Source organism: Acyrthosiphon pisum, chromosome X (assembly GCF_005508785.2).
Source record: "Acyrthosiphon pisum isolate AL4f chromosome X, pea_aphid_22Mar2018_4r6ur, whole genome shotgun sequence".
In the NCBI taxonomy this organism is placed as follows: domain Eukaryota; kingdom Metazoa; phylum Arthropoda; class Insecta; order Hemiptera; family Aphididae; genus Acyrthosiphon; species Acyrthosiphon pisum.
In genome coordinates this window covers 110,763,527-110,790,322 of record NC_042493.1, presented here as the reverse complement: position 1 = coordinate 110,790,322, position 26,796 = coordinate 110,763,527, and the positions used below count along the sequence as shown (strand labels likewise).

General features: G+C 27.4%; 1 protein-coding gene and 1 long non-coding RNA gene across 2 annotated transcripts in view; one reads left to right on the top strand and one right to left on the bottom strand.

Moving 5' to 3' along the window:
- Positions 1–2,217, bottom strand: LOC103309485. Its single transcript, XR_003838680.1, has 5 exons — positions 1,934–2,217; positions 1,733–1,844; positions 1,420–1,613; positions 1,150–1,333; positions 1–829 (listed from the first exon to the last, which is right to left on the bottom strand). It is a non-coding gene; the product is annotated as an uncharacterized LOC103309485 (long non-coding RNA).
- Positions 2,218–5,856: 3,639 nt separating this feature from the next.
- LOC100574674 ((E3-independent) E2 ubiquitin-conjugating enzyme UBE2O-like) overlaps positions 5,857–26,796 on the top strand; it is a 33,561-nt gene continuing 12,621 nt past the window's right edge. The window contains exons 1-23 of the mRNA XM_029485399.1: positions 5,857–6,177; positions 6,670–6,953; positions 13,430–13,751; positions 13,819–13,992; positions 14,930–15,082; positions 15,731–15,886; positions 15,961–16,094; positions 17,208–17,347; positions 17,669–17,800; positions 19,034–19,206; positions 19,544–19,740; positions 19,805–19,970; positions 20,057–20,292; positions 20,480–20,641; positions 20,700–20,830; positions 21,282–21,349; positions 21,573–21,864; positions 23,950–24,110; positions 24,248–24,512; positions 24,570–24,723; positions 26,409–26,474; positions 26,551–26,606; positions 26,746–26,790. Coding sequence (XP_029341259.1) covers positions 13,590–13,751; positions 13,819–13,992; positions 14,930–15,082; positions 15,731–15,886; positions 15,961–16,094; positions 17,208–17,347; positions 17,669–17,800; positions 19,034–19,206; positions 19,544–19,740; positions 19,805–19,970; positions 20,057–20,292; positions 20,480–20,641; positions 20,700–20,830; positions 21,282–21,349; positions 21,573–21,864; positions 23,950–24,110; positions 24,248–24,512; positions 24,570–24,723; positions 26,409–26,474; positions 26,551–26,606; positions 26,746–26,790 — 3,223 coding nt within the window. The 5' untranslated portion in view covers positions 5,857–6,177; positions 6,670–6,953; positions 13,430–13,589. The remainder of the gene's footprint in view (positions 6,178–6,669; positions 6,954–13,429; positions 13,752–13,818; positions 13,993–14,929; positions 15,083–15,730; positions 15,887–15,960; positions 16,095–17,207; positions 17,348–17,668; positions 17,801–19,033; positions 19,207–19,543; positions 19,741–19,804; positions 19,971–20,056; positions 20,293–20,479; positions 20,642–20,699; positions 20,831–21,281; positions 21,350–21,572; positions 21,865–23,949; positions 24,111–24,247; positions 24,513–24,569; positions 24,724–26,408; positions 26,475–26,550; positions 26,607–26,745; positions 26,791–26,796) is intronic.

Genomic DNA, 26,796 nt, shown 5'->3' with positions numbered 1-26,796 from the left:
GTATTTTAATTTAAGAATGGTCTAGATAAGTATACAGTGTGTAAGTATATAAGTATAAAAAAAAATGTAATTAAAAAACATTGTCAACTCTTGTATCCCCAAAAGCTCAGTCTTTTGGAGACAATTTTTTCGCATCCCATTATTATATTATTTAAATTGTATAATATTCAAATTTCGAAATAACAATACATATCTAATTTAATCTTAATCTAAATACTATCACAGAGATCAAATGAAATTCCTTATTCTGATTTACGTTTAGAAAATTAAATAACTGCATAATAATTTTCATCATTTTTTTTATTTATTCTTCCACTATAAACGTTTATGGTATAGAATCGTATAATATTATTAAAGAAATGTTGGAAATTTTCAGAAGTTTTGGAATTTATATTATGTTGAAAACCATTCTGTTTTGAGAATTTTAACTATTAAATTAGATCACAGAAATATTGAGTTCAATATAATTCATATATATTTACAAGTATCTAGGTATCTACCCTAGTTTACTGCCTATCCTGCAACCAGGTACTATACATAATTAATTATGTATATTGCTCAAATGCCATATAGGAAATATTCATTAATGGCAGCCAACTTAAAAAAATTATAATTTTATTTGCCGAGTGCCAACTCAAATACTCAATGTTTAACTGACATGATTAGGCCTGTTAATCATAGTCCATGGTTGACGCGCTTGCATCTCTCTCTCTTTCCTCGCCGACCATTTTCCTGTCCAAGAAGTATTTTGGGCTGTTTTGTGTGTGTTACGCCAACTTGCATGCTCTTCGTATGAGCGCAGTTTTTGCAACTCGTGTTTGTGCAATATCTAAAAATGAATATTTGATTATAAATACAGACATATAATTCTGATGCACTAAATTGTTGTGATAATGTTGACTTCGGTGGCGAGATGAAGGGGATCAATACCCCCTCTCCCAATAGGCTGTATATAATATGCAAATATTGTCTGAGTCCTATTATTATAATACCTATTCTATATTTTCAACTTTTAATAAAATGCATGTAAAAATATTATATTATCTCGTATATTATGTACATAAATTTTCAAAGAACATATTCATCGAAAATGGTGTAGTACATAAGAATATTTTTTGTATTAAAATATATGGTATTTTGTTACATTACCGAAAACCTTTATGTTTTAGTCACTAGTCACTATTTAAAGCACTGTAACTGATAAGGTTACAAGAGGTCCACGGGACCTCTAGTTTTGCAACCGAACCTGTTGTCATTTTCGGGCAAGGCAATGCCATCAACATATGCACAATGTCATGGGCTCCTCGATAGTTACTACATATTTCAATCAATCCTAAATATTAAACAGTGTTATTAGTTGACTATAGGTTTAATTTATTATTAATTACAAAGGTAATTTAGATTTTAGAGTAAGCTTACATATGTTTGCAACTTTTCTCCATACCACTTGGGAGGAATTAAACCAATATCTTCTAATAGTGGTATTTGGAAACATTGTTCTTATAACAGCAAAATCAACTATAATAGTTTGAAGTTGCTACTCTGGTACTATGCTTAGGTAGTGTATGCCCTTTCATTTTCTTTGACATAAATGCAAGCCCTATAGAAAATCCCTGAAAAATTATTTTTATATATTAATATACAAAAAAGTTACTTAAAATAATCTAATTAGGAAAATAATTATATTTTCTAATTTAATAGTATTTATTTACAAATTACATACAAAACTTACAGTATTAAATGTTATGCCCATTGCTATATAAAATTAGTGGCATTCATTTCCAAAACTTGGTGAACTTTAAAATGTGCCATTCAACAAAAAATTTGATTCAGTCCTAAGTAAACTAAATTTATTGTAAAATAAGACATTGTCTATATGCAATTATTATTTATTTATTAGAAATAAAGTTTATTATATTTTATAGTTATTTACTTTTTGATTACAGGCAAAATCATTAGTAAAGTGGTTCCTTCTTCTAGAGTTGTACCAACAATGCCAGTGTATATTGATTTATTATGTATCATAGACAAGTGTGAATATTCTCCAGTTAACTGTAGGTGGAATTCAGTCATAGACTGAGGGTTGACTGAATGAATTCAACATCTATATCTAAGCATTGTTCTATGCAGTGAGACAATGAACCGACATGAACGTTTGCAAAATCCGCCATACCGCATGTTTTAAAATGTATTTTCACATTCGAATTTGAAAATTTAACGTACCTACAAATGTATTTACCAAAAAAAAAAAATATATTAGTTTTGTGAATATAGAAATAATGTATAACTCTTTTTAGATGTGTTTATAAATAAAGTGAGTTAACAAATTACATTTTACTTTTTGATTTAATATTTAGTAACACTCTTATTTATATACTTTAATGTAGATGAGACTGAGAGAAATTTGATCATTCTATGGCCACTGGTTACAAATATTAATTGTTTACAAAGATATTAAACTACACTAGTTTTCAAATTAAGTTAGAAAATTAGTTGTTTTAGCTTCTTGGTTTTATTCAATATTGTTACCAGTTTACCTTTTCTTATTCCTATTATAAAATAAGCATATCTTTTTGTAATTTTTCAAAAAAGTTCCATAATAAGTACTTATTTTGAAATAAAAACCATGACTGTTAGTGTTAAATTAGCAGTTTTATTTGAAGGTAAATATAAGGTTCATCTTTTAAAACAAAAACTATTGAAAATGGTTGAACAATATGTAAATTGAGCAATTTTTAAGGTTTATTATTTTCAATTTCATTATGTGCCTACCCACCTAAGTTTGTATTATATAAGTATGCAAAAATAACAAATTTTAATTTGTACATAACATATTAGCCTAAAATTAAATAAGGGTTAGCTAAAGAAAAATATAGGTTTTTTTAGTTAGATAACTGTTTTTAAAAATTTGAGACAGATGGTATAAATTCTTATAGGATGTTCAGAGGTAATACGCTAAAAGGCCGGCGAGGAAGCTAGAATCAAAAATAACTACTTCAATTAGTGTAATTCAGAAAAAAAATGACATAAATATCAGGCAAGTATATTGCAGTATAGGGGTGAAAGTACTTATCGCATGAGCTAGATGGTGGATGTAGTTGATTTGAAATAAATAAATAGGTACCATATAATTTATTTTAATTTATAATTTATGAATTTAAAATCATTTATTTTTATGAAATGATACTGGGCAAGGAGTATAATTTATATACTATATATCGTTATATAAATCATGAACATTAAATAAACACATATTATAAATAGGATGTTAGCTCTTTGTTTTCTCTCTCATCACTCATGTGCAACTTGTAATTAAAATAAATATAGCACTTACTTCGTTATAAATTCCCCGAAGAGATATATGTTCAGCCAGTGCCCGTTGATTACAAATTTTTTTAATCTTTCTAATGGCAATTGGTTTTCTGGATGAGTTTCGTGGCCTGTCATAAGAAAAACTTTCGAAGTGTCGTTCTTAAATACTTTGCCTTTTGTACGACAACTAAAAAAAAAAAATAATATTTAAAATATAAACATATAGGTACTTACTAATAATTACTAAATTATATAATACCTATAGGTATACACTATTAATTAAATACAGATAAAAAACCGATGGGTTTGGCCACCATAAAACTATTCGCTAAAAACGTATACGTTTACCAATGTCTATCAATACACCTTGGTTTTTAGCCGTCCTTCAAAAACGGATAGATAATCGTTTGTTCTAAACATAACACTGAATTAAATTGCCTTCAGATACTGGAACTAGTAATTTTTTGATCCCTGATATATTAACGACATCGTATTTTTTTATTAATTTGTAATCATCGACAGTAATTTTTATTTTTTTAGTTTCCACTTTATTCACTTTAATATTAATTCGTCGTATTTTAATTTATTAAAAAAAGCATTTTGTGTTTTTGTTTAATAGTAAATCGTTCGACTCCTCATTAAACTTTTTTTCCATCTTATGTTAGTTAAAATAGTACGATAATACCTACTTAGAAAATAGTTAGAAACGTTGACCAAAAGACAAAACAACACTACACGCCGCGTTAACTAATGACAGATTGTGCTACCACGTCGCGGTCGTGACAATAATCATTAGAATTTAGAAGAACACAATATCGAATAGGAATTTTACGATTCGATGGTGGCTCAATTAATAATATTATATTGTACAAGATTACAAGAGACGTGTTGCAGATTTGAGCAACCTGGTAACTTATTTAACAAACAAATCGTTTCGGCGATAATGTTCACTGCAATTTACCGGGTGCGTTCGACATGGGCGCTTATTCACTTTCAGTGCTTGCGCTTATCGTAAACGCTTTGAACCGTTCGTTTAGACTTATGCGCTCACAGGTAGGCGAACGCGAATATTGGTTGGCGTGAGCGTTGCGACGTTATCAGATCACTACGCCGGTTATCAGTTTTAATTAATTAATTTTTGTTTTTGAATTTACGATTTTTTTAAAACTTTTCCAATTGTTGACTCAACTTAAAAATGGATAAAAATGAATAATATTAAAAACGTTGTGAATGTGAAACGGTTTACGGTTATCGTCAAATTAATCTTGTTATCTCTTATCATTTCACATTTGAGCGTTCGTCTTGGGAAATAGCGCTCACGCTTTCACTGCACTACCTCGATTTGTTGAGCGACCGTGAGCGTCAACTCATGACGTACCACCTATTTTCCGTGACGTCACGGTTGTAGTCTGAGCGTTTCAAAGCGCCAAGACGAACGACGCTTTAAGCGCTTATAAGCGCTTAAAGCGTTCAAAGCGCCCATGTCGAACGCACCCAACTGGGTCACTGTTTGATGACTGAATGCACTTTTGGTGCACAACCCGGTTGTCGGATTTAGGAAACAATTAAAAACTACCGTCTTCGGTTACCGATATCCACTGATAACGATTTTATCATCGTCATCCGAGATCCGACATCAGCTATCAAATCGCGACAGATTAAAATACTGCACAGTAAACAAAACGTAACCAACCAAGCAATTAATTGAACAAACAATTCCGGTAGCCCGGTTGCTCAAAACTGCGTCGCCAAAACACGGCTATTGTTATTTCAATAGTACCGCCATTACATCATTTTATCACGTTAAAGGAATTGAAATGGCAGCGTAAGGGGACGACGTCCTATACTAGGGCACTATAGATACTATTACAATATGTAGAGCCGATGCCCTTTCCTCAGTATAAATTATTCTGTGCCCCTTACGCACCAATTTCATTTTTGTCTGATAACAATATGGGCCATGTGCAATCGCCTTGTATGTTAATTAAGCCACGGCCACTAATTAAGTATCTTCTAAAGACGGTGATTTAAGCCGTGGATTCGATGGTGGAATATTATTACCTATCTGTTTGAATCGGTATCATTTTTCGGATCAAAAATAATTTAACCGTCGAATGATTTGGGAACGAAGATTAATCGGTGTTTACGATTTTGTTTTGCTGCGAGTCGCCTGTGCGCCTTCATAACTACAGGTCAAGGTGTATTGATCAATACACCTTGCTACAGGTCGACGATAGAAACGGATATTTCGCGATTCTGGTCACTATATTAATTTTTTTTTTTATATAGTAATGAGCTCCGACTGAATTCGTCAATAATTCCTTTATTTAGGATATTTCGCCCGCGATTAGTTTTAGAAGTGTGGAGCCTCCACAGTGGAGGCACAGATAATAAAGATAATAATGTTTATGACGTGGAAGTACCGACGCGCGTCACAGGAGTATTGATAATGTTTATGACGTGGAAGTACCGACGCGTGTCACAGGTGTATTGATAATGTTATCAACTTGCGTATTAACTTAATGAAAATTAATAATATTGCCAAATCAATTGTTTTTTTTTTTTTTTACCGTTCGATTTACTGTTTTTCCGTGTTATTCTAATATAATTGAAATAAACTACCATAAATTATAACAATCATTAACCACACAAAATTTACCGAGCTCGTGACCGTGTCATTCAGACATGTTATGAAGACGACAATGACGTAGACGGTACACACATTTTCGCTGTCCCTCGTCCTAGGCGAATACGAAAATTGTCAGAAGAGTTTGATAATCTGGACGACCGCTATTTTATAACGAGGTACAGACTCAACGAATCAACAGTTCTATCGATTCTGGAGAAAATAAAGGAAAGCCTTGAGTAGGTATGAAATAGACAGGTCATTAAAATTCCTGTCTGCATGTACCTACGTTAGAACCGCGTAGGTATAATTTATAGGTACAGTAGCGTAACTACGATTTTTTCCGGGGGGGGGGGGAGGTGCTGATCAATTTTTGCACTTTTACACATTAAATACGTACTAGCACAGATATATAGTTGAAAAGTGCTTATACTTTTAGTAGATATTTAAATACAATTTAAGACTTTTTGAGCGACTATCATAGACCATTAAAATAACTTTTAAATTTTCTTAACATTTCCGTGGGTGGGGGGACTGCAGCTCCCTCAGCCACTCTCTTGGCTACGCCACTATTATTAAATTTATTTAATATTTTATGATTCCCTAGAGGTTTAGCTACAATTAGATTTTAACAAAAGTACAAAGCAATATTATATTATTGAAGAATATACCTAATTGTAACTTGCTTGTAAGACGCCTCCAAAGTGTGACAAATTGTTTCTTTTTTACAGGAATTGTTGTATATCTCCGATCAATCAGCTCTTCAATTTTACGCAACCGAGTGCTTCCAAACCACTGCTGGAGATCTGTGTGGATTCAGTTCCTCAACAGTGAATAGAATTGTGCACAAAATAAGCTGTGCTATTGTGTCACTACGTAGCCCCAATATATTCATTTTCCTCAAACACCAGAGGAAATAAGACTGATTCGGTTACATTTTAACCGAATAGCCAAGTTTCCAAAAGTCGTTAGCGCCATTGACTGTACTAATTTCAAGTTGTGGCAATAACCGCAAGTAATTTTCAACAATTAACACTTATCTCTAATTAGTAATTTCTCTACTAGTGCCAATAGGTACACAAGTAGACACATTCAGTGGCATGACAAATAATCTGTAATGTCCTTATCTCTAACAGCACATAAAATAACATATATATAACTGCAATATAACTTTGTAATATTAGCACGGTAACAGTAACATATTAATATCTAGCAGAAATATAACCGTTATATAACTGTTAAGTGCCTATGTCCTCTTTTTCATAACAAACAAATATACATTATTTTATATAACATTAATGTTACATAGTTATACTTCTGATATATAACAGGAATGCTATTGTTGACCGCCTATGCATAACTATAGGTATAAAATGTTATGTATGGATGCATAACAGTTATATATATATGTAATATACACCATAATATTATAGAATTTCAAATTACAATATAATATTATAATATAGGTTGATATCAATATTATATGTACAGTACTATGTAACTTTTTGTCTCCAATCTATAAATTATATATTGCAGCAAAAATGTCCTAATACTGGTAAAAATTAACATTACTTAACTGAATACTACATTGAAATATAGCTTAAACTAAATAGTTTATCCAATTGCATATTTATCATACACAATACATTTAAAATAAAAGTATGTATTTTAACTAGATTTATGTCATATTTACTGCAGTATACATCTAACCCAAAAAGTAAACTGGATAATTTACTATATAAATAAACAATATAGATATTATTGGTAAAAATATTAATGTTGATTATCATTCAAAAAACAATTTTGCAACCTTGCAAATAAATATATATATAAATAAAAATGAAATAACATTTTTTAAGAATAACTTCAGCTATTAAAATATAATATATTATGGTTAAGTTATACAATATTAATTCGAGTCATTATATTATATTATAAGTATAATTAGGAATACAAAAATTAGAATTTTAAGCGAGCCATAAAATAATTATATAGTGTTACTGGTATTATTTTTGTAGGAAAATACTGATATTATACTATTCAATATTTTATATAAATAATAACATAAATTATTAAGTCTCAAATTTGTTCAGAATAGGAAATAAAAATAAAAAATACAGTATTGAATTCAGTTGGAAATTTTTCAATTTTCGTCACCTACTTAATCTTTATCTAGTATGCTTCTGGCATTTTCTTTTTTCTTGAAAATCAAATAATTTTGGCATAACAGTTTTATTGATTAATTATAATTAATATTAAAAAATATATTCTTACGCTTCTTCTTTTTTAAAACACTGTGGTGCTTGGACTAACCACTTAGCAACAATTTCTCCATACATTTTGTTGGTAAGATCAGCCTTAGTAAAACAAACAAGCACTGAGATCAAAAAATTGTAATTATAGAAAATTAAGAATACTAAATATATAAAAACTTTTATGTTTACATAAATATGTACATTATAGATATAGAATTATAATATGAATACTTGTATGGACTAAAAGTATAAATAAGCATATATATTATCTATATATATTATAATTTATTTGAATACAGTTAACTAACTTAAAATGGCTTTATTAAATTGTTTAAATTCATTGCTGAATGAAGCTTTTGACGCTTTTCCTTACCAACTGTACTGGCAAGCTCACTTATTGGAAATTACATATGCTAGTGCATATTAACTACATTAGCATGATCAGTTCCTCCTAATCTTTTGAGATGATTCACCTACATAATGTGTTATCAAAAATACCAATATGTTTAATATAAACAATGCTATGACTTGAATCATAAAAAGAAGAGCATAAATGTCAACCTGCATTAATTAAATATGAAAAGTAGCATAATACCAGTAGTACTAGTATAATAATTATATGTATAATTACAAATTATAATTTTTATATTCTAACCAAGCCAAATAATAGTCATATATATTTGTTTATAACTAATAACAACAATTGAGAACTTATGACAATATTAAAATTAAAATATATTTTACCAATTAAGTGAAATATGCAGGTTCATTTAATTTTTTTTCAGCTTCTTTAAATTGACCATCTGTCAAATATGGGAGATCTGTATCAAAGGTAAAAGTACTACTGCCCACAAATTCTGTACCATTTAAACAAACATTAGAAGATTTATTCTGCTGTAATACATGGTCTTTAACCTCAGCAATTTCTTCTCGTACTTGTATCATTTCAGAGTTGATTTTTGAAAGCATTTTATATACTTCTTTAGCAGTAAAAACTAGCGGGTAGTAGACATTTGTTAAAAATGAAGCAGTTATATCAATATTATTCAATAATTACCTTTCTCGGATGACTTATGTTTATTTATTTCAGTATGACACATGTTTGAGCTTTGAACAGTTTCAAATGTACCAATTAGGTTTGATTGTACTATAACTAAGTCATGTAAATGTAATATTTAATTTATTTTAAAAAAGTACTCTGCAGCTATAGCTAGTGGTATGTTATAGTATTATTAGTTATCAATGTTATATATTTTTTGTCAACAATTTAGGAGTAAAATTAATTGTTTCGTCAGTTTGATCTGGAAATCGTGATAACTGTGACATTAATGTATCTTCTAGTATATAACTATGGTGAGCTACAATAAAATACAAATTTTATAATATATTTATCTAATGCCCTTACTCGTGCCCTTATTTGAACTAGTGGGTATAGTAGACATTTATTCAAAATTAAGCAGCCATTGGATTAAAACTATTGTAGGTGTAATATTATTACCTAAATAATTACCTTTCTCGGATGACTTATGTTTATTTAATTCAGTTTGGCACATGTTTAAACTTCTTTCAACAATTGGATCTGGAAACTGTGGAAACTGAGAAACTGTTATATTTTCATGTACATTATGTTGAGCTACAAAATAAAATACAAACAATTTTATATTTTTAATTAATATATTGATGATTTCAATTTGTATCACTTTGGTCTTCAGAAGTAGATTGAGTTTTTAATAACTTTGTACTATACATATCCATATCCATATCATCATCTTTTCGGTTCCTTGTAATACTATAATCAGAATCAGATTCGGACAAGTTATCAAACAAGTTTTTTTAGCTCTTAGTTGTCTTTTAGCTCATTTAGCATCTGCATCACTAAGACTATTTACTTCTGAATACTTTTCAGCCTTTTTCAGTTTATAAATTCCTTCTTGGTATGTGCCTGTGTAATAAATAAAGTTATGAGCAAAAGTTTAGTGCACATAAAGTCATATAATTATAGAATATATTATGTGCACTAATTCAAATTGTTAAAAATATAAATTTAGTTGATATTCCTATTTCATACTATTTATGTAAATGTTATTATCATATTTGTTCTGCACAAAAGTTTTTTGACAGGATATAATCCCCAAGATGGATGATTAAGCCTAGGCACAACTTGACTTGACACCATTTTAGAATATACCATTTTGTTTTCAATTAAGGGCCAATGACATTTTCTGCGATCTGCAGTTAACCAAATTGTAGAAACTAGATTGATGCTATCAATAAATTCAACAACATTGTACTCCATAATTAATATTGTACCTATTATAATACCTATTATTATATAATTATTAAACACAATTATAATAGTATATTAAATATTTACAATTTTAAGCTACTCCTTTTGGATATGATATTGTAACGTGGTCGGGGGAATGACCAGTTAAGTATAAGATATCCAGGGAGAATCGAATGGATCCTATAGATATAAATACCGTAGCTAGGAGCAGATATGTAGATATCAGGATCTTAAATATATTTAAATTACTAGGATTCTATTTCAGTTATAATATATGTTTTATTGTCTATTAAACACTTACAGGTACTAATACTCACAAATATATTAAATATGGTTCTATTATACTATGTGCTGTTTCGTAGTCCTACAGAGTCCAGTGATCGTTTTGTGTGGTGAGGTAAAATTTCTCTTTTATTTGTTATTTAGTCTGTTCCCAGTTTATGTTTGGTGTTTTGATTTTTATTAATTTAAAAATGTTGATGCCGAGTCTTTCAAGTATAACGGTAATAACGTAATTTTTTCTGTTTCACCCCAGTTGTTTATTATAGCAGCTTAGTCAAAATTTTCTATAAAGGAATCACGTTTCCCAAGAAGTTTGGGATTGATGGATCATTGTTTTAAATTCCTTTTTTGATTTTATTTCGTTTTTATTGTTATAATTATTAACTATTTTAGTTGGTTCTATACAATTTGCTTGGTTTATATCTAAATTGTTACTATCTAATGTTTTGTCGCCGGGACTTAAACTGCTTTGATCGTCTTTGCTTTCTAAATTTGTTATGACCTCTAAGTTTTCCGTTAAGTTATTAGTTAATACATCTACTGATTCATTATTTATTTTAATATTTTTCCGTATGATATTGCGTGCTTAATCTCTTAATTGTTCCTGATTATGGACGTCTGTTACTATGCCAAATTGTTCGTGTAAAATCTTTTGCAATCTATCTTTCTTTATGTATGGTAATTGTCCTAATTTACCATCAAAAAAATATATCAAATTCTTCTTGTGATAAGGAAGATTCAAAAATATCTACGTTTTTGTTGTTTAAATTTTTTATGTTACCTTCAAAATGGTTTATTCAAATTGCGTTACTAGCATTAAATAAAATCTGTACTTGTTCTAACGTTAAATTATTAAAAAATTCTAATAATTCTTCTCTATGAGCTTTCAATGAATTGAAACTCTGAGAAACCAATTTAATATTTTCTGTATTTAAATTTATAGTCAGATTATTATCATTATTTTTGAAATACCACATTCTATTATTTATTTACCACTACTAATAAAAAATACTTGGTCTAAATAGATTAACTAAGGTTAACTTTTCTAACCCCTTTTTAATTTTATGTATGTTTAAATTTTAAGCAATTTGTTACATTCTAACATATTATATACTAATTGTCACCTTAATACTTAAAATTTATGCTTAATGTTATCATTCAAAAATTTGTTATTCAAAATTTTCTGGCTTATAATTAAATTTATTTATTTCACATTCATTTATCTTTCTTAAAACTTAAATTTTCTCTTAGAACCTATATATTCAGTATTAATCACTTCAATTTTCATTATTCAAAACTTTATTTCGCTTATAATAATTTTTTCCTTTAAATTCAATTGTCTAGCTTAAAACTTAAAATTCCTCTTAAAACCTAAAATTCCTCTTACAACTTAAAATTCTTCTTAAAACTTATAGTCAGTATTAATCACTTAAACTTCCTTTATTCAAAACTTTATTTCACTTACTTATAATTAAATTTTTACTAAAGAAAAAAAAAATATTTTTAAAACTATCTTAAATTTTAAATTAATTAAAACTGAAACCAAATCCTTGGACTTAAATATTATAACTGTAATTATTACAGGCTTCGGCGCTGTAATATGTAACGTGGTCGGGGGAATGACCAGTTAAATATAAGATATCCAGGGAGAATCGGATGGATCCTATAGATATAAATACCGTAGCTAGGGGCAGACATGTAGATATCAGGATCTTAAATATATTTAAATTACTAGGATTCTATTTCAGTTATAATACTAAAAGTTGACGTTAGCTGTGGGTCGTGCGGGAGACTGTTAATTTCGTTCATTTTCGTATTCCACTTTCCAGTGTCGTCGCAGTCAGGGAAAAATGATCAATACAGCAGTCGCGGGGGTTATTACTTATTATTAAAATTAAAGTGTTAGTGCTGTCACACAGCTTTTGATTTTATATAGGTATATATGAATATATAATTATAAATATATTATTATATATTTTATAAATTATACTATATATATACATTATTGTATTATTTGTTTTATAACAAATTTAACATATTATATGTTATACAATGTTATACAACAAATATTATGACATATCTGTCTTGCTTTTGTTATATCAACAATGCAGTTATATAAAAAATATAATAATATAATATATTATATTAGTTGCACTACTAATACATTATATTTGTTATGGTTATAAATATGGTATGTAACACATGTATAAAAATACATAAATGAAGCCTTGTGTGCTGTTAGAGATTTTAGCACGAATTAAAATATACTGGATACGGAACGCAGTGCCTTATATCAACTCATATTTCGACGCAATAAATTCTTACGTTGCGGCAAGATTACTAGCGCTTTATAGGATTGCTCTGTGTTAACCGGGAGAATAATGAACTATTGTCATTTAGTTCCTTATTATCCCGGTCAACACAGAAAAATCCAATGAAGCGCTAGTTGTCTCGCGACGTAAGAAGGTGCGGCTTCACTTATCCCAGGTTTGTTGCGTATCTAGTATATCTTAATTTGTGCCTTGTAGTTTGATATTACTGGTTGAGAATGTCATATAAATGTTACCATATGATCACTCATTGCATCACTTAAAAAACTTATTATAACGTTAATCAGTATTTCTATAGGTATGAATCATTTTAATTTAGAACAGAATTTGTTTTCAGATTGGAAAAAAAGAATTTCTATAAATTTAAATAATTAAGTCGCGTGTTTCCAACTTTTATTGGATAAAAACAATAACATACATTGTGCGTTGATGTAAGCCGGTGTAGGTATTTTCAACCGACCTACTTTTATTTACGTATTATAAGGTGTATTAAAATAATGGAGAATGATTATGAAAAGTTCTCTGGAGATGATGAAGTGGCCACGGTGTCTTCAAATACTGGTCTAGTAAAGTATGGTTTGGTTTTAATGATGAACAGAACAGAGATGACAGTGATCTGGCATCCAAATGGTGCTGAAGAAATTATATCTTATGATAAAGTAGTTTACCCATACCTATATCAACAGCTTAAATGTTTTGAAACTAATTGGTTATTTAATATCCTAGGTTGTGTTAATGGATCGATTATTAAAGCTTAGTGACATAGTACGAAAAGTTAGTGAAGGCAAGCGAAGTCAATTTGGATTTTGTGAAAATATTGATATATATGCCACGGTAAAAATAGTTAATACCAACAAAATAATAGAAAATATCAATTACCGAAACTTTACTCCCTCAAAAGTATGTACATATTTAATATTTTAAAAATTAGGCAGCTATATTTACAAGTGATGGGCAACAATATCGATAATTTGATACAATGTCGATATTGTGATAAATTTTTGACATTGATATTATACCCAATTTTATATCGGGAATTATTGTAACAAGTTTTTTTTCTTATCTTTAACTAGCCATGTAAAGCAAATTTTTTAATTAAGAAATAATTATGATTAATTCAATATTTATATTAATTATTCATTTTAATAAGTAATAACTAATGATGGCAAAGATGTTAATATTTAAAATAATTTAAAAATATTTTCGAAACAATAACGATATCGTACAACTTACAATAGCTTACAATATCGCGATACAATAAATGAAAAATCAGAACGATATTGATACACAAAATTATGTCGTTGCTCATCACAAATATTTAAATAAATAAATTAAAGTTCTTTTAATTTAAATATATTTTTTTGCTTAAGCAATAATGTTTTATTTTTATACTAAAGCCGGGTTCTCATGACTCATGTATTCGATAATTATATATGAATACGGAATACTTGAATTCATCAAATTACATGAATATTCAACTATATATTCCCACTATTTGTGTGAGAAATAATCGATGACTAAATAATGTGATACAAATATATATCATAATAAAATCAGTTCTTGTATTCTTTAAATTATCTAACTATCTCATATACCAATTTTATTATTTTGTAGATCTTTTAGATATTTTCTATAATAAGTATATAATTTGTATTCTATTAGTGTAATGTCAAGTGTTATAAAGTATGTATAATGCCCATCTTGTATGTTGTAGAAAATGGAAAATTTTTTTTTATTAATATCAAATGTTATTTTGATACATAATAACAGTTTTTAGTTAATTTATCACTACAAATTTTAGAAGTATAATTTGTTGATTATTATATTTTATTTATAGCACTTAACAATTGTTTCCTCGGTTTTTTATGAATCATGGATTGGTAAAGTTAAAATGGTCAAAAGTAAAGTTACATTTGTTTCACAAGATGGATCTATTTTCACATTAGAGAATCCATCTAGACGACACTTCATTAGTCTATCTACAAGTGATGTAAGTCAACTTTTATATTAATTATTCTAATATGGAAAAATACGAATTTCCAAAAAAATTTTTTTATACATTTCCTTTTTATTGCTTATTAATTATTTATTGTATTATTTATTACTAGTGCTCTGATTTTAAAGCATATTATGATTCTTTTTTTATGTATGAGATAGAAATCTAATTTTTAACCATGCATTTGTTTCATGGCATTCTAATCCCAAATAAATCAATTTATTTTTGCTTTTTTCTATGTAAATACTGTTTTTGCTTTTTTATTACTTATTTGCAAATATTCCAGCAGTGGTATTTTAATATGATTATTATGTTTTAGTAATAAAAAAATTTTATTTAATTATTAAGAAATGTTTTCATCCGAAATACAGACTAAATGGTTATTAGGTTATTATTGTTTTCGTTGCAAAAATCTAAAAAAATACATAGTAGTTAATTATTTTTAAATTTAAATTAATTTTTCTTTTTTTATTCAATTTTATACCTAATTTAAGTTAATTGTTGGTCATACTTTTTTTTCTTTTTTCAAACAATTTTATGATTTTTTTGTTATTTATTGTGCTTTAAATCCAAGCCCTATTTATTACCATTTATAAAATAGCTCAACAAATTTCTTTTAATTCCAATGTTTTAAAATTTTAGAGCTTTTTCATGCATGAGAGTGAATTTTATCATGGGCAAAAATTAAAAATGCGTCTAGATTCCTTAGAAAGTGCAAAATTTTTAACGATCAGTAATCTAATGAAATGTTTATTGTACAATTATAAGAAGAATTTCAGCTATAAATTTGGGTCCAAGGTAATTAAACAAAATAATTATATAAATGAGTTTTGATTTTCCCATCATACTGTATATACCATCCATATTTTTAGTGGGTCAAAGTTTATATTCAAGATATTACTGTATCATCAGTTGAAGTTAAATGGTACTGCCAAGTACCAAGTAGAACAAAGCCGCGTGAAGAATATTGGCCAGAGAAATTAGTCACTGGTGATAATTTGAAAAAGTAAATACAAATTAAAAATTAATATTAATGTATTTGTTAAATACGAACATGATAAATACCAAGTTATTGTATATTATATATCCTTATTATATGTTGGTTGACCTTAGCCTCGTACTCATAGATTTAGAATATAGATTTGGTAATATTAAATTAACAAAGACATTTTAATCAGTTAGCAATAGGTTCTTATTTTTATTAATTGAACATGTACTGTGGCAGCACTTTCTCCATTTTCCACTGTCCATCTTTCATTACTCATGTTACTTATATCTTAAAGGACCATATAACACTCAATATTTACTTTTATTTAAAAAATCACAAAAAATATGACTACTAAAATGGTAGCAATACAATTTTTTTTTTTGCGTTAAATAGTTATCGAGTTATGATATATTTAAAATCACGCATGACGTCATAAGATCCTACTGACAACGGCAATCCCTCCTATATAATAACTGATTATTTGGAGTTTCGGGATTGTAACGCAATAAAAAAATAATTTAATATTTTTTACAATTGTGGATTTTAGAACATAAGTTACTATTTCATAAATACCATATTTTTTTCCAAATAAAGAGTCAACAAATTATTTATAAAATACATATAACACTTATTAAGATATTTTTCTATTACCCATATTCAAAATGTTTGCACCTTAAATGTAGTTCTTAGAGTAATCAACCACTTACCCTAACTACTCCTTGTAAATACATTATAAATATGTCTTACAACTTCTGAATTAATTTCCAGATAACCCATTAATACAATAAAAGAATATTAGTATAATAATAAATGATTGTTATGATGAATATTTCGTCAACACTTGGTGGAGAGAGAAATTGTTTACGTTATTTAAATAAAGTTTAATTTTAAAAAGTTTGGTTCAGAATCATTTTGTTTTTGTAATTATTGTTAGTAATATCATTATTTTTTTAATATTATAAAGAATAAAGTGAACATAAAATTGTACACTGTATGTAAATGATATGTTGAAAAAATTAATGTGTATAACATGGTATTGTAATGTGGATATTATTATGCATAAATGCAAATAAATAGTTTTATATTATTTATTTTATTATGGAATAGTTTTAACTGTTTTTATATTTTTAGACTAAAAACTATTCATCTATTTGGGTCGAGTCCAATTCAAGTGGGACAAACACATTGGTATACAATTAAAGATACCGATAATTTGATGACAATGAAACAGTGGCAATCTAAATGCACAGAAGCTTTTAACATTGGATCAGGTTCAATACATAGTAAAACTAATAAAGATAAGCACCCCAACAAACTTTTAGGTACCAAAAAACCATAAAAAAGTTCACATCCTATTGCTTTGCCAAAATATTTTTTAAAGAAAAGTCAATTTAATTGAATAAATCTCAACTTATGCAATTTTAAACTTATATCTGTACTTTTTATTAATTTCTCTACTTTCAAATAAAATTACTCTGCCAATAAAAATTTATTAACTAAACAATGAATTATATTTTTTCTAAATCAATCTTATTATGTAATATAGTGTAAATATCAGAAAAATTAATATGCTATTGAATATTGTTTTATAGGTACAAAAAATAGACCAAGTACAAACGTTTCAGCTGGTCTATCACAAATAAATGAAAGAATATTAAATAAGAAATATAAATTTAAATTACTATCCAAAAAATGTGAATCTAAACCATCTACAAGCACAACCGGTAAAATAATAAAAATATTTTATTTTTAAATTATATTTTTCTAAATATTTATGTTTTATCAAGTATTTTTTAAAGGCTCCTAATATATTGTTTCAAAGACAAATTAAAAATCCTTAGTTGCTTTTTTTTTTATAAGCATTTAAAGTTCAAATATTGACAAGATACATAAAATTCACGAAGAAGTGCAAATTATTTTGAGTTAGAAATACATATAAAAATGTCTATTTAAATCTAAGATATGAGAATGTAATACAAGATTCCTCATATTCTTATATACAAATACTTATTAAGTTTGTCTACCTTTATCAAAAGAAAAAAAATTAATATAAGGCTTCTGATATATTGTTACTATAGCAGATGAAAAATATAAAAAATATATAGCATTTAAAGTTCAATTTTGACAAAATTTATCAAATTTAAAATTTAATATTTATTTTGTAGTTAAAAATGTATAAAATGTTCAACTTTTATAGTTAATGATTGAAAATTTAAAACGAGGTTCCACGTAAATAGGATATGCATAATTTACTTTATTCACAACAATATCATCAAATATACTAAGTAATATCATAGGCTGACTGACCGTATTCGCTCAGAATCGTTTTTCTTATGCAATGATATTATATTATTGAATTCAAATTTAATACCATCCATTACAGTTATCCCCACTTGTAACCTAATGTACAGCAGAGCGACACTCATTTGCCCACCTTTTTTTTTTTTTAATTCTTGGGTTTTAGACAACTTTTAAAACATTCAAGTGGTTGAACAATTTTTTTTCATATTAACATTTATATTTTTACAGTTTAAAAATGTTAGAATGCTTAAATGTTGGTGTGTTTAAAATTTAAACGGTATTTAAAAAAAAAAATATTAATTAGTTTCTGGGTTGTAGGTATTTTATGTAATAAGAACAATAGTATACTGCCATACCGGCTCTTTAAAATATAATATGTATTATGTAATAGGTATGCAATGGGGTTTGGAACCTAAAAAATACATCACTATTGATAAATCTTTAAATATTATAAAATAGTCTTTATATTTGAAAGTATGGTCTTTTAAGAACACATAAAATAAACAATCATTGTTTGAATAAATGGTAAATATAAGGTGTACATGTTAAAAAAAAAAATGTTTCTGAGTAATCTATTCTACAAATTTATTATTTATTATAATATATATATTAAACTATTTTATAAAATTGAAATAAATTGCTAATATATTCTTTAGGCAATAGTTGTGTACATACATTAAAATCGAGCAGACTAAAAAGGAACCGTATGTGGAAATCATTAATTAAAAAAAGAAAACAATTCAATATACCTAAAGTAAAAACCAAACCAAATTCCAAAGTCGTAGTTGAGATTTGCTACACAAAAACTATGGTAGATGTTATATGGCAGGTATGTAATTGAATACATTTTTATACTCTAAAATCTATGTGTCTACTCTTATATGCCAAGGATTGACCAAATTCAGTTTTTGGTTTGCATGATCTTAACATGGAGATTCCCCACTATAATTAATACCAAATCATCAATGACTTATCACAAAAACACATAATATAATGTAAAAAGTGGGATTCTGCTTGGGGCACAACATGTGGAAAATAAACTGCAGAACATAACTTAAGGTCATAAATGAAAAATTAGGATCATTTAAAATGCTTAGTTTATTTAATATTTATATAATATAATATCCAGTATCTTTTAGTTTATTTCAAAGCTATTTGTTTTATAGGATGGTACCAAAGAAACTGGACTTTCTTCCACTGATCTCTACCCAGTACGAAATCTTGATGACCTTGAGCTTTTTCCTGGCAATTTTGTTACTGAAAAAAGTCCTGCATCTGACGTTTATGGTGTTGTAGAATCTATGGACCATAGACACACTGCTCATATACAATGGTTTAAAGTTAATCCTGAAAATCCATCATTGTATGAATTAATTGTATTAATATTTCTTAAAACCATTACTGAATCTAATATAACTGATTTTTAGGCCAAATCCTATTGAAAAGACTTTTGTTAGTGCATATGACTTACGTGGTCATCCGGATTTCCATTTTGAATCTGGTTGTCTTATTATACATGTTAATCCTGATACAAACCCAGATTTAAATATCTTAACTGCTGGAAAAGTATTAAGTACAAGGCCTGATGGCAGGGTAATTTTTTTATACAATTTATTAAATAATAATATATTTGTGTAAATTGTTAACATTAATATTCGTGTACTGTTTTAATTGTTTAGATCTTAGTGATGTGGGTTAATGGGGAAAAAACCGAATGTTGGCCACAAGAATTATTTGTTGTCAAACTAAATGATGATGTCTTCAATTTTCAAGATGAAGAATATGAGGATGAAGATGATGATGTCTTCAATTTTAAAGATGAAGAATATGAGGATGAAGATGATGATGCACCTCTTGCTGTTGAAGATCACTTATCTAAAGATTTGATGTGTATAACCAGTTCTGGATCATCTAAGTAAGTTAAACCTATATTTAGCTAAGTTATAATGACCTAAATAACCATGAAAACATTACAATCTTGTTGCATAAAATAATTTAAGCACAGAATTTAATTGTATATGTCTTATTCAAAATATATATTCTTAATGCTATATTAATCCAAGTAATTTTGTTTTCTTATTTTATTTGTATATGTTATATAGTAAAAACTGTGACCAAGTACACAATGAGCAGAATTATGCAAGCCTATTAGTCCAATTACTAGAGCAATCTGCTACATGTATAAATTTATTTCTAGATGCTGTTAAACAAAATTGTGACACAGATAAAGTTCTTAAATTGAAAAAAGCTTTGGAACAATATAGGTAATTTCTCGATTAAATTTAAATGATTTTAAATATAAAATGGTATACTGATACATAGGTCAGGATTTAACGTCAGTTCGTGTTTGCCAACTTCAGAATGTAAAGAAAAAGAAAAAGAAATAGAAACATGGTACAAGGATCTCATGGATAATATCTCAAAATTAATAAACAAAATAATCTCAAGAATAGGTATTATATTTTATTGTTTTTAATATCTTAGACCACGGGATTTATATTATATATGTGTATGATATTATAATTCATGCCAAACGGACTGATGGTGGTGACTCTGCCCCCAGCCGACTCTAGCAATCAAAAGGGTATACTTTGGGTAACTTTCACACACAAAAACTGCATTCCTATGGGTGTGTAGGTATAGCGCACCAAATAAATTTGTAGTATCGGCTGTAGAACGCCTCGCGTTGGACAGAGTCACCAAGTAATTTTGTCATAGAATCAAATTATTTCAAATTAATTAATAGATAGTTTATGTATTGTATGATATACGTAACTGTTGTGTAATAATAAGTCAGATGGTTAAAATTTTCATATTTACATATCATGATCAATAATGACTCCATTCTTGATATAATATGATCTATGGTAAGTTTATTTTATAATCCAATGTATATTTTTACAGATATTAAAGAGAGAGAAGAAAGAGAATTAGTTGAAGAAGAAGAACTGTCATATGAGACTTTAATTAAAGTAAATAATTGAAATAGTATTTAAGTTCATATTAATTAGTATTTTATATTGCATTGATTTATGCAAAGTTGCATAATAAATCACTAAACATTTAATGAATAGTCCATGAATAGTCTAGCTATCCTTAAACATGATTTAGTGGTCAATAATTGGTCCATTGAATTAAGCATTAAATTAAACAATTTTTCAAGCAACACGACACTAATTACTTATTTATTTATAGGACAGTGTAACTAAATTAAAACAGTTTGTGTCAGATTTCATAAATAAAGTTAAACTTGTTTCCAATGAATTATATCTTTCTAAGTATGGAATAATAAAAAATTGTGATACAAAAGATGAAAGCGATAACTTTAGTCTAGAAATAATGGATGTTACTGAGCCAGCATCTGTACTTCCAGTAATGGAACCACATTCTACTGAATGTCATTTTAGCGCATTGGATACAGAACTAGTATACGAAGTAACCAAACCAGAATATAACCAAAGTATAACAAAACCCAAAGAAGCTGGAGGTTTGTACAGACTATGAATTCCTATATTTTTATGTACTACATATAAATTAAAATCTTAGAACATTTTTTTATTATTCATGAAACATTTCTGACGTTGTTAATCAAAGAAGGAAATCACTTCTCAATTTACATTACATTTATATTACATAACAGAATGTTTACATCATATATTTCCCACAGCCAATTATTTCATATTAAAAATCTTAAATCAATTTTAGTAAAAAATAAAAATAATTTTATGAAAACAAATAGCTTAACTGCTTTAAACAAAGTTTTGAGTATGTGGCATATTGGGTATGTTAAATTGTATAAAACCATTCGCTGTTGTATACACAAAAACAATTATACGTTTAAGAGATCAAAAATTTCTAAGGCTAATATTTAATTTGTAACATAATTAATTATTTCTTAATCCGGTAGTTTGAACTATTTTTTTCCAAATAAATTGAATATAAATCTAACTGCTGAATTATATGGAACTATATTCATGATATGAATAGTTTAAAATAGTCTAAATATTTTGAACATTTCATTGTGTATAGAAAATGATAAAAATATAAGCAATTGCGGTAAGCTTTACGCCCTACGGTTAATATTTTTTTAAGTAGAATAAAATAGCCTAAATGTCGGTTTGTATAGTAGAGACAATCATACGTTTTTGGTGTCCTATTAAACACGTTTCACACAGTCATGTATTATACCCATGGGTTTCAGTTTATATGCGCCTAGTGATGCGATAAGAGAATATTCTTTTGCAAATTATTACCGGGTAATTTTCTTTTTTTTATTTAAATTATAAATAAAAATGTATATTGTCAATGTGAATAGTGATGTGAATCACATGAAGTTACATCATCAATTTTTCTTATGTATATAATTTTATAATTTATTATTAACCCGTCAGTGGTCGCGATGTGAGCGCGGCGCTCACCTTATTAGTATTTTGAGATCCACTTATTTATTTATTACTTGATTCATCTGATACTATTTATATCTTCAATCCACACATGTTTAAATATAATTTTATAACTATAATAATTTTATAAATAATTCTTGATTAGATATCGACGTGCAATGTTGTTAATATCCATAAATTGAGCGTTGCACTTACTCAATAGGTCAACCCAATACGTTTTCAAAAACTCAAAACCTATATTTAAGGAGCACACAACATTCATATGGGCACTTTATAATAATCAGCAAAATATTCCAAACCACTAGGGCGAAGATGAATGATAATGATTATATTATTATATAATTATGTATACAAAATTATAAATTAATCTTTAGTGGTTAACAATTTATAATCAAGAAAAATTGTAAGAACATTTTTTGTAAAAGATTAAACTATTAATAATTTGTTGTTGGTTTCAATATTTTATATTCATTATATAATAAATAATGATGGAAAAACAACGAGGTGAGCGCAGCGCTCACTCAATACCAATGACGGGACTTTGCATAGCGATACCAACGACGGGTTAAAAGGACATTTCACAAGTTATTTTTACATTTAACAAACATACAACAACAAAAAGGTTTACTTTAAAACTGTATTGAATTAAGTATTATTCTAGTTATCTATTGACTATAGTATAGTAGCAAGCATTAAATACATTAATAATAGCTTATTTTATATTTATAATAATTTTATACTTACTAATCCTACATAATTATTATAGTTGTCACTTGTTAACTACACCAAGAATTATAAATTATCAATTATAATACCTACTTCATTCATACTATATAAAACATATAGGTAATTATTTAAATAATGTTTATGATGTGGATTTCTATGGGTTCAATAAATGAATTATTGAAGAAAAAGAAAATTACCAAATATTCTCTCAAAAGATAATTACGGTAATTTTACATCACTATATGCGCCACCCCAATAATGTTGCGTTTTCCATTTAGTGGCGCTTATTAATTTAACTAATGTCTACCCAAAAGTTGTGCAACTCATACATACAATGCGCATCTATGTGAAAAGGGCCGTACGCATTTTATGAAAGTTTAAATATTAAAATATGAAGTCAAAAAAATAAAATGGTTTTAAATTTTATCTATTCTATTTTACAGTTTTTGATGTAGTAGAAACACTTATGGATAATTCACACAAATATATCAATGATAAAGATAATTTAAATCTTTGGGTACCAAAAGTTATTGCCAAAGACATTCAAATACTTCAAAAAAGTTTACCGGCAGGAATTTGGGTGAAAACTTTTGAAAATCGTATGGTAATTAATAATATATTACTTTTATGAATATAAAATTAAATTAGCTTATTAATTTAGCAATATTAAATAATAGTTAGAAGAAGTTGACAAAATAATAATTATTTCTCTATTTGTAGCTTAATTATTTATTATTTTAGGATTTGTTTTCTTTAATGATTAGAGGACCAGAAAAAACTCCATATGCTGGTGGTTTGTTTCTATTTGACGTTAAAATTCCGCCCACATATCCAATCCAACCTCCACTCTGTCATTATTATAGTTATTGTGACGACCGGTTGAATCCAAATCTATACGAAGATGGAAAAGTATGCCTAAGTCTTTTGGGTACTTGTTTTGGTCATGGTGTTGAGTTATGTTCACCCAATGATTCAAATTTATTACAACTTCTAGTATCAATACAAGGTGGTGAATATGCATTTTTATACTTACTCCAATATTAGTATTTTATAATTGTTCCAGGACTGATATTGGTGAGGGAACCATATTATAATGTAGCTGGAATTGATTCCCAGCAAGGTCAAAAGCTTGCAAAAGAAAACTCTCGTGTTTACAACGAAATGGCTCTGATCAAAGTTGTGCAGTCAATGACAAATATGTTAAACATGAATAATTCGTTAGTTAAAACCAAACAGATTTGTTAACCCTTTGGCTATTGTATTAAAATATGACTATAACTGGCTACACTGCATTAAATTGAATTTATTGGAAATTGTTTTTTTGATTGGACATTTCCATTCTTTTTGCTGTAAATAATAAGAAATTGAATACTAAATAACAGGATCTCAGTGATGTTTAGTGCTGTCGTGTATACGCAACAGCAATAGTCAAAGGGTTAAATACTTTTTTCCATTTATAATTGAGTTAATGTAAAAGTTATATTAACACGTAGACTGCGTATGTCTTTTTGCTGTTTTCACCCAGTGTGTATGATGAAAGTAAAAACTAAATAAATTTTAAAAAAAATAAAGAAACTGCTCATAACGACGTATGTATACATCTTTAAAAACATGCGTTTAATCCGCGCTAAATAATTATAAAATAATATTCAGCCACGCGTAGGGAATTTTAAACCATTTATTTTAAATCTATATTAGACGCCATTTGGCGTCAAACGCGTTGCTGAATGATACTTATGACGCCAATTGGCGTCAGTACGCAGTCAACGTGTTAAAGTTATGAAAAAATTATTGTTTAATTTATAGCTTACTTTTCAGGGTTATTCAAGTTGTATAATATGAAACTAATTTTAATATATTTATGTATGCTATTAAAGTAGATTCCTGGGGACACTAAATAGCACCCCAAACACTATTTTTATCTGGCCTGTAAATGAGAAAAAAAAGTATAATCCGTTAATATATGTTCTAGTGTTGTAATTTATCACAACATCTGCAATTTTGATACTCCGCAAACAATTTCCAGATTCTTAATGTAGCCCTCCAAAAATTTCACAGTAACTTTAGTTTGACTACTTAATAAAAGTTGATTAATTTATTAACTTTATTATCGATATCTGCAATTTTGATGGCCCACAAACAATTTCCAGATTCTTAATGTGGCCCTTCAAAAATATCAATTGGTGACCCCTTATATTCTATACATTCAGAAATTTGAATAATAATTTTTCACAATGGCAGCGTTTGCAGAATTTTTTAAAGAAGGTGATAAAAAAAATCAATATCAAATGTTCTTAATTTTAATTAATATTATTTAAAATAACTGTCATTTATAAAAATAGGTTTATCAATCTCCTTGAATTGAAACACAAATGCCAACAAAATTTTGACCCATTGAGATAGTTTTACAAATTTTTTAAACTAGGAAAAATAAAAAGTTTATATAGGTAATTTATATAAGTCAATTAACTTCTTATCACATGAAAATGTTCTCTTACGAGCCAAAATAAACACTGATATGTTGAATACTATTTTAAATAATTTATATGTATTGGGAGATTTTGAATGAACATAATATTATAACATGAAGGCTGCTTTAGGAAATTTAAAATTCCTTCTGTTTTGCAGTTTTGCGTGCAATATTCTTAGTTTAGAAAGTCTGAGACAATGTTGAATATAATAAGTTTACAGTAATGGTTGACTCTCAGAAAAAAAAATGATTTACCAATTATCGCCAATTATCATTTACCACTATGCAGTCTGTGCATGGATTTAAAACACTCCAATATTAAATTTACTAGTTAATTGACATTTTAAAAAAGCCCTTTTGAGAATATCCATTATTTCTACTTCATCATAATAAATATTATTAATTTTTATATGTTTATATTTTTTCATTTAGAGACGTTAAAAATACAGGGTATTTTGAAGAAGAAATACTGGAACACGTAAAAACACATGGTCCAAAGTATGTTTTTTGTATATTTTAAGTATGTAATAGAATGATTTTAAATGTAATATGACATATTTATCAATATTTTTAGGTTAATTAATACAATTGAAAATTGGATTAAAATGTCTGAAAAAGAATTAACTGAAGGTAATAACTCTTAATTAAACAATTATTAGTTCAATATATTATGTTATAATTGATACAGTTTACACCAAATAATAGTTTTTGTTATTTAGTATGTATAAATTATAATACTATTATTTTTTTTTGTCATATTTAATTTTAGATGAAAAACTTATTCCTGGATATCCATTATTGCCACTTTCCAAGGGTTTTT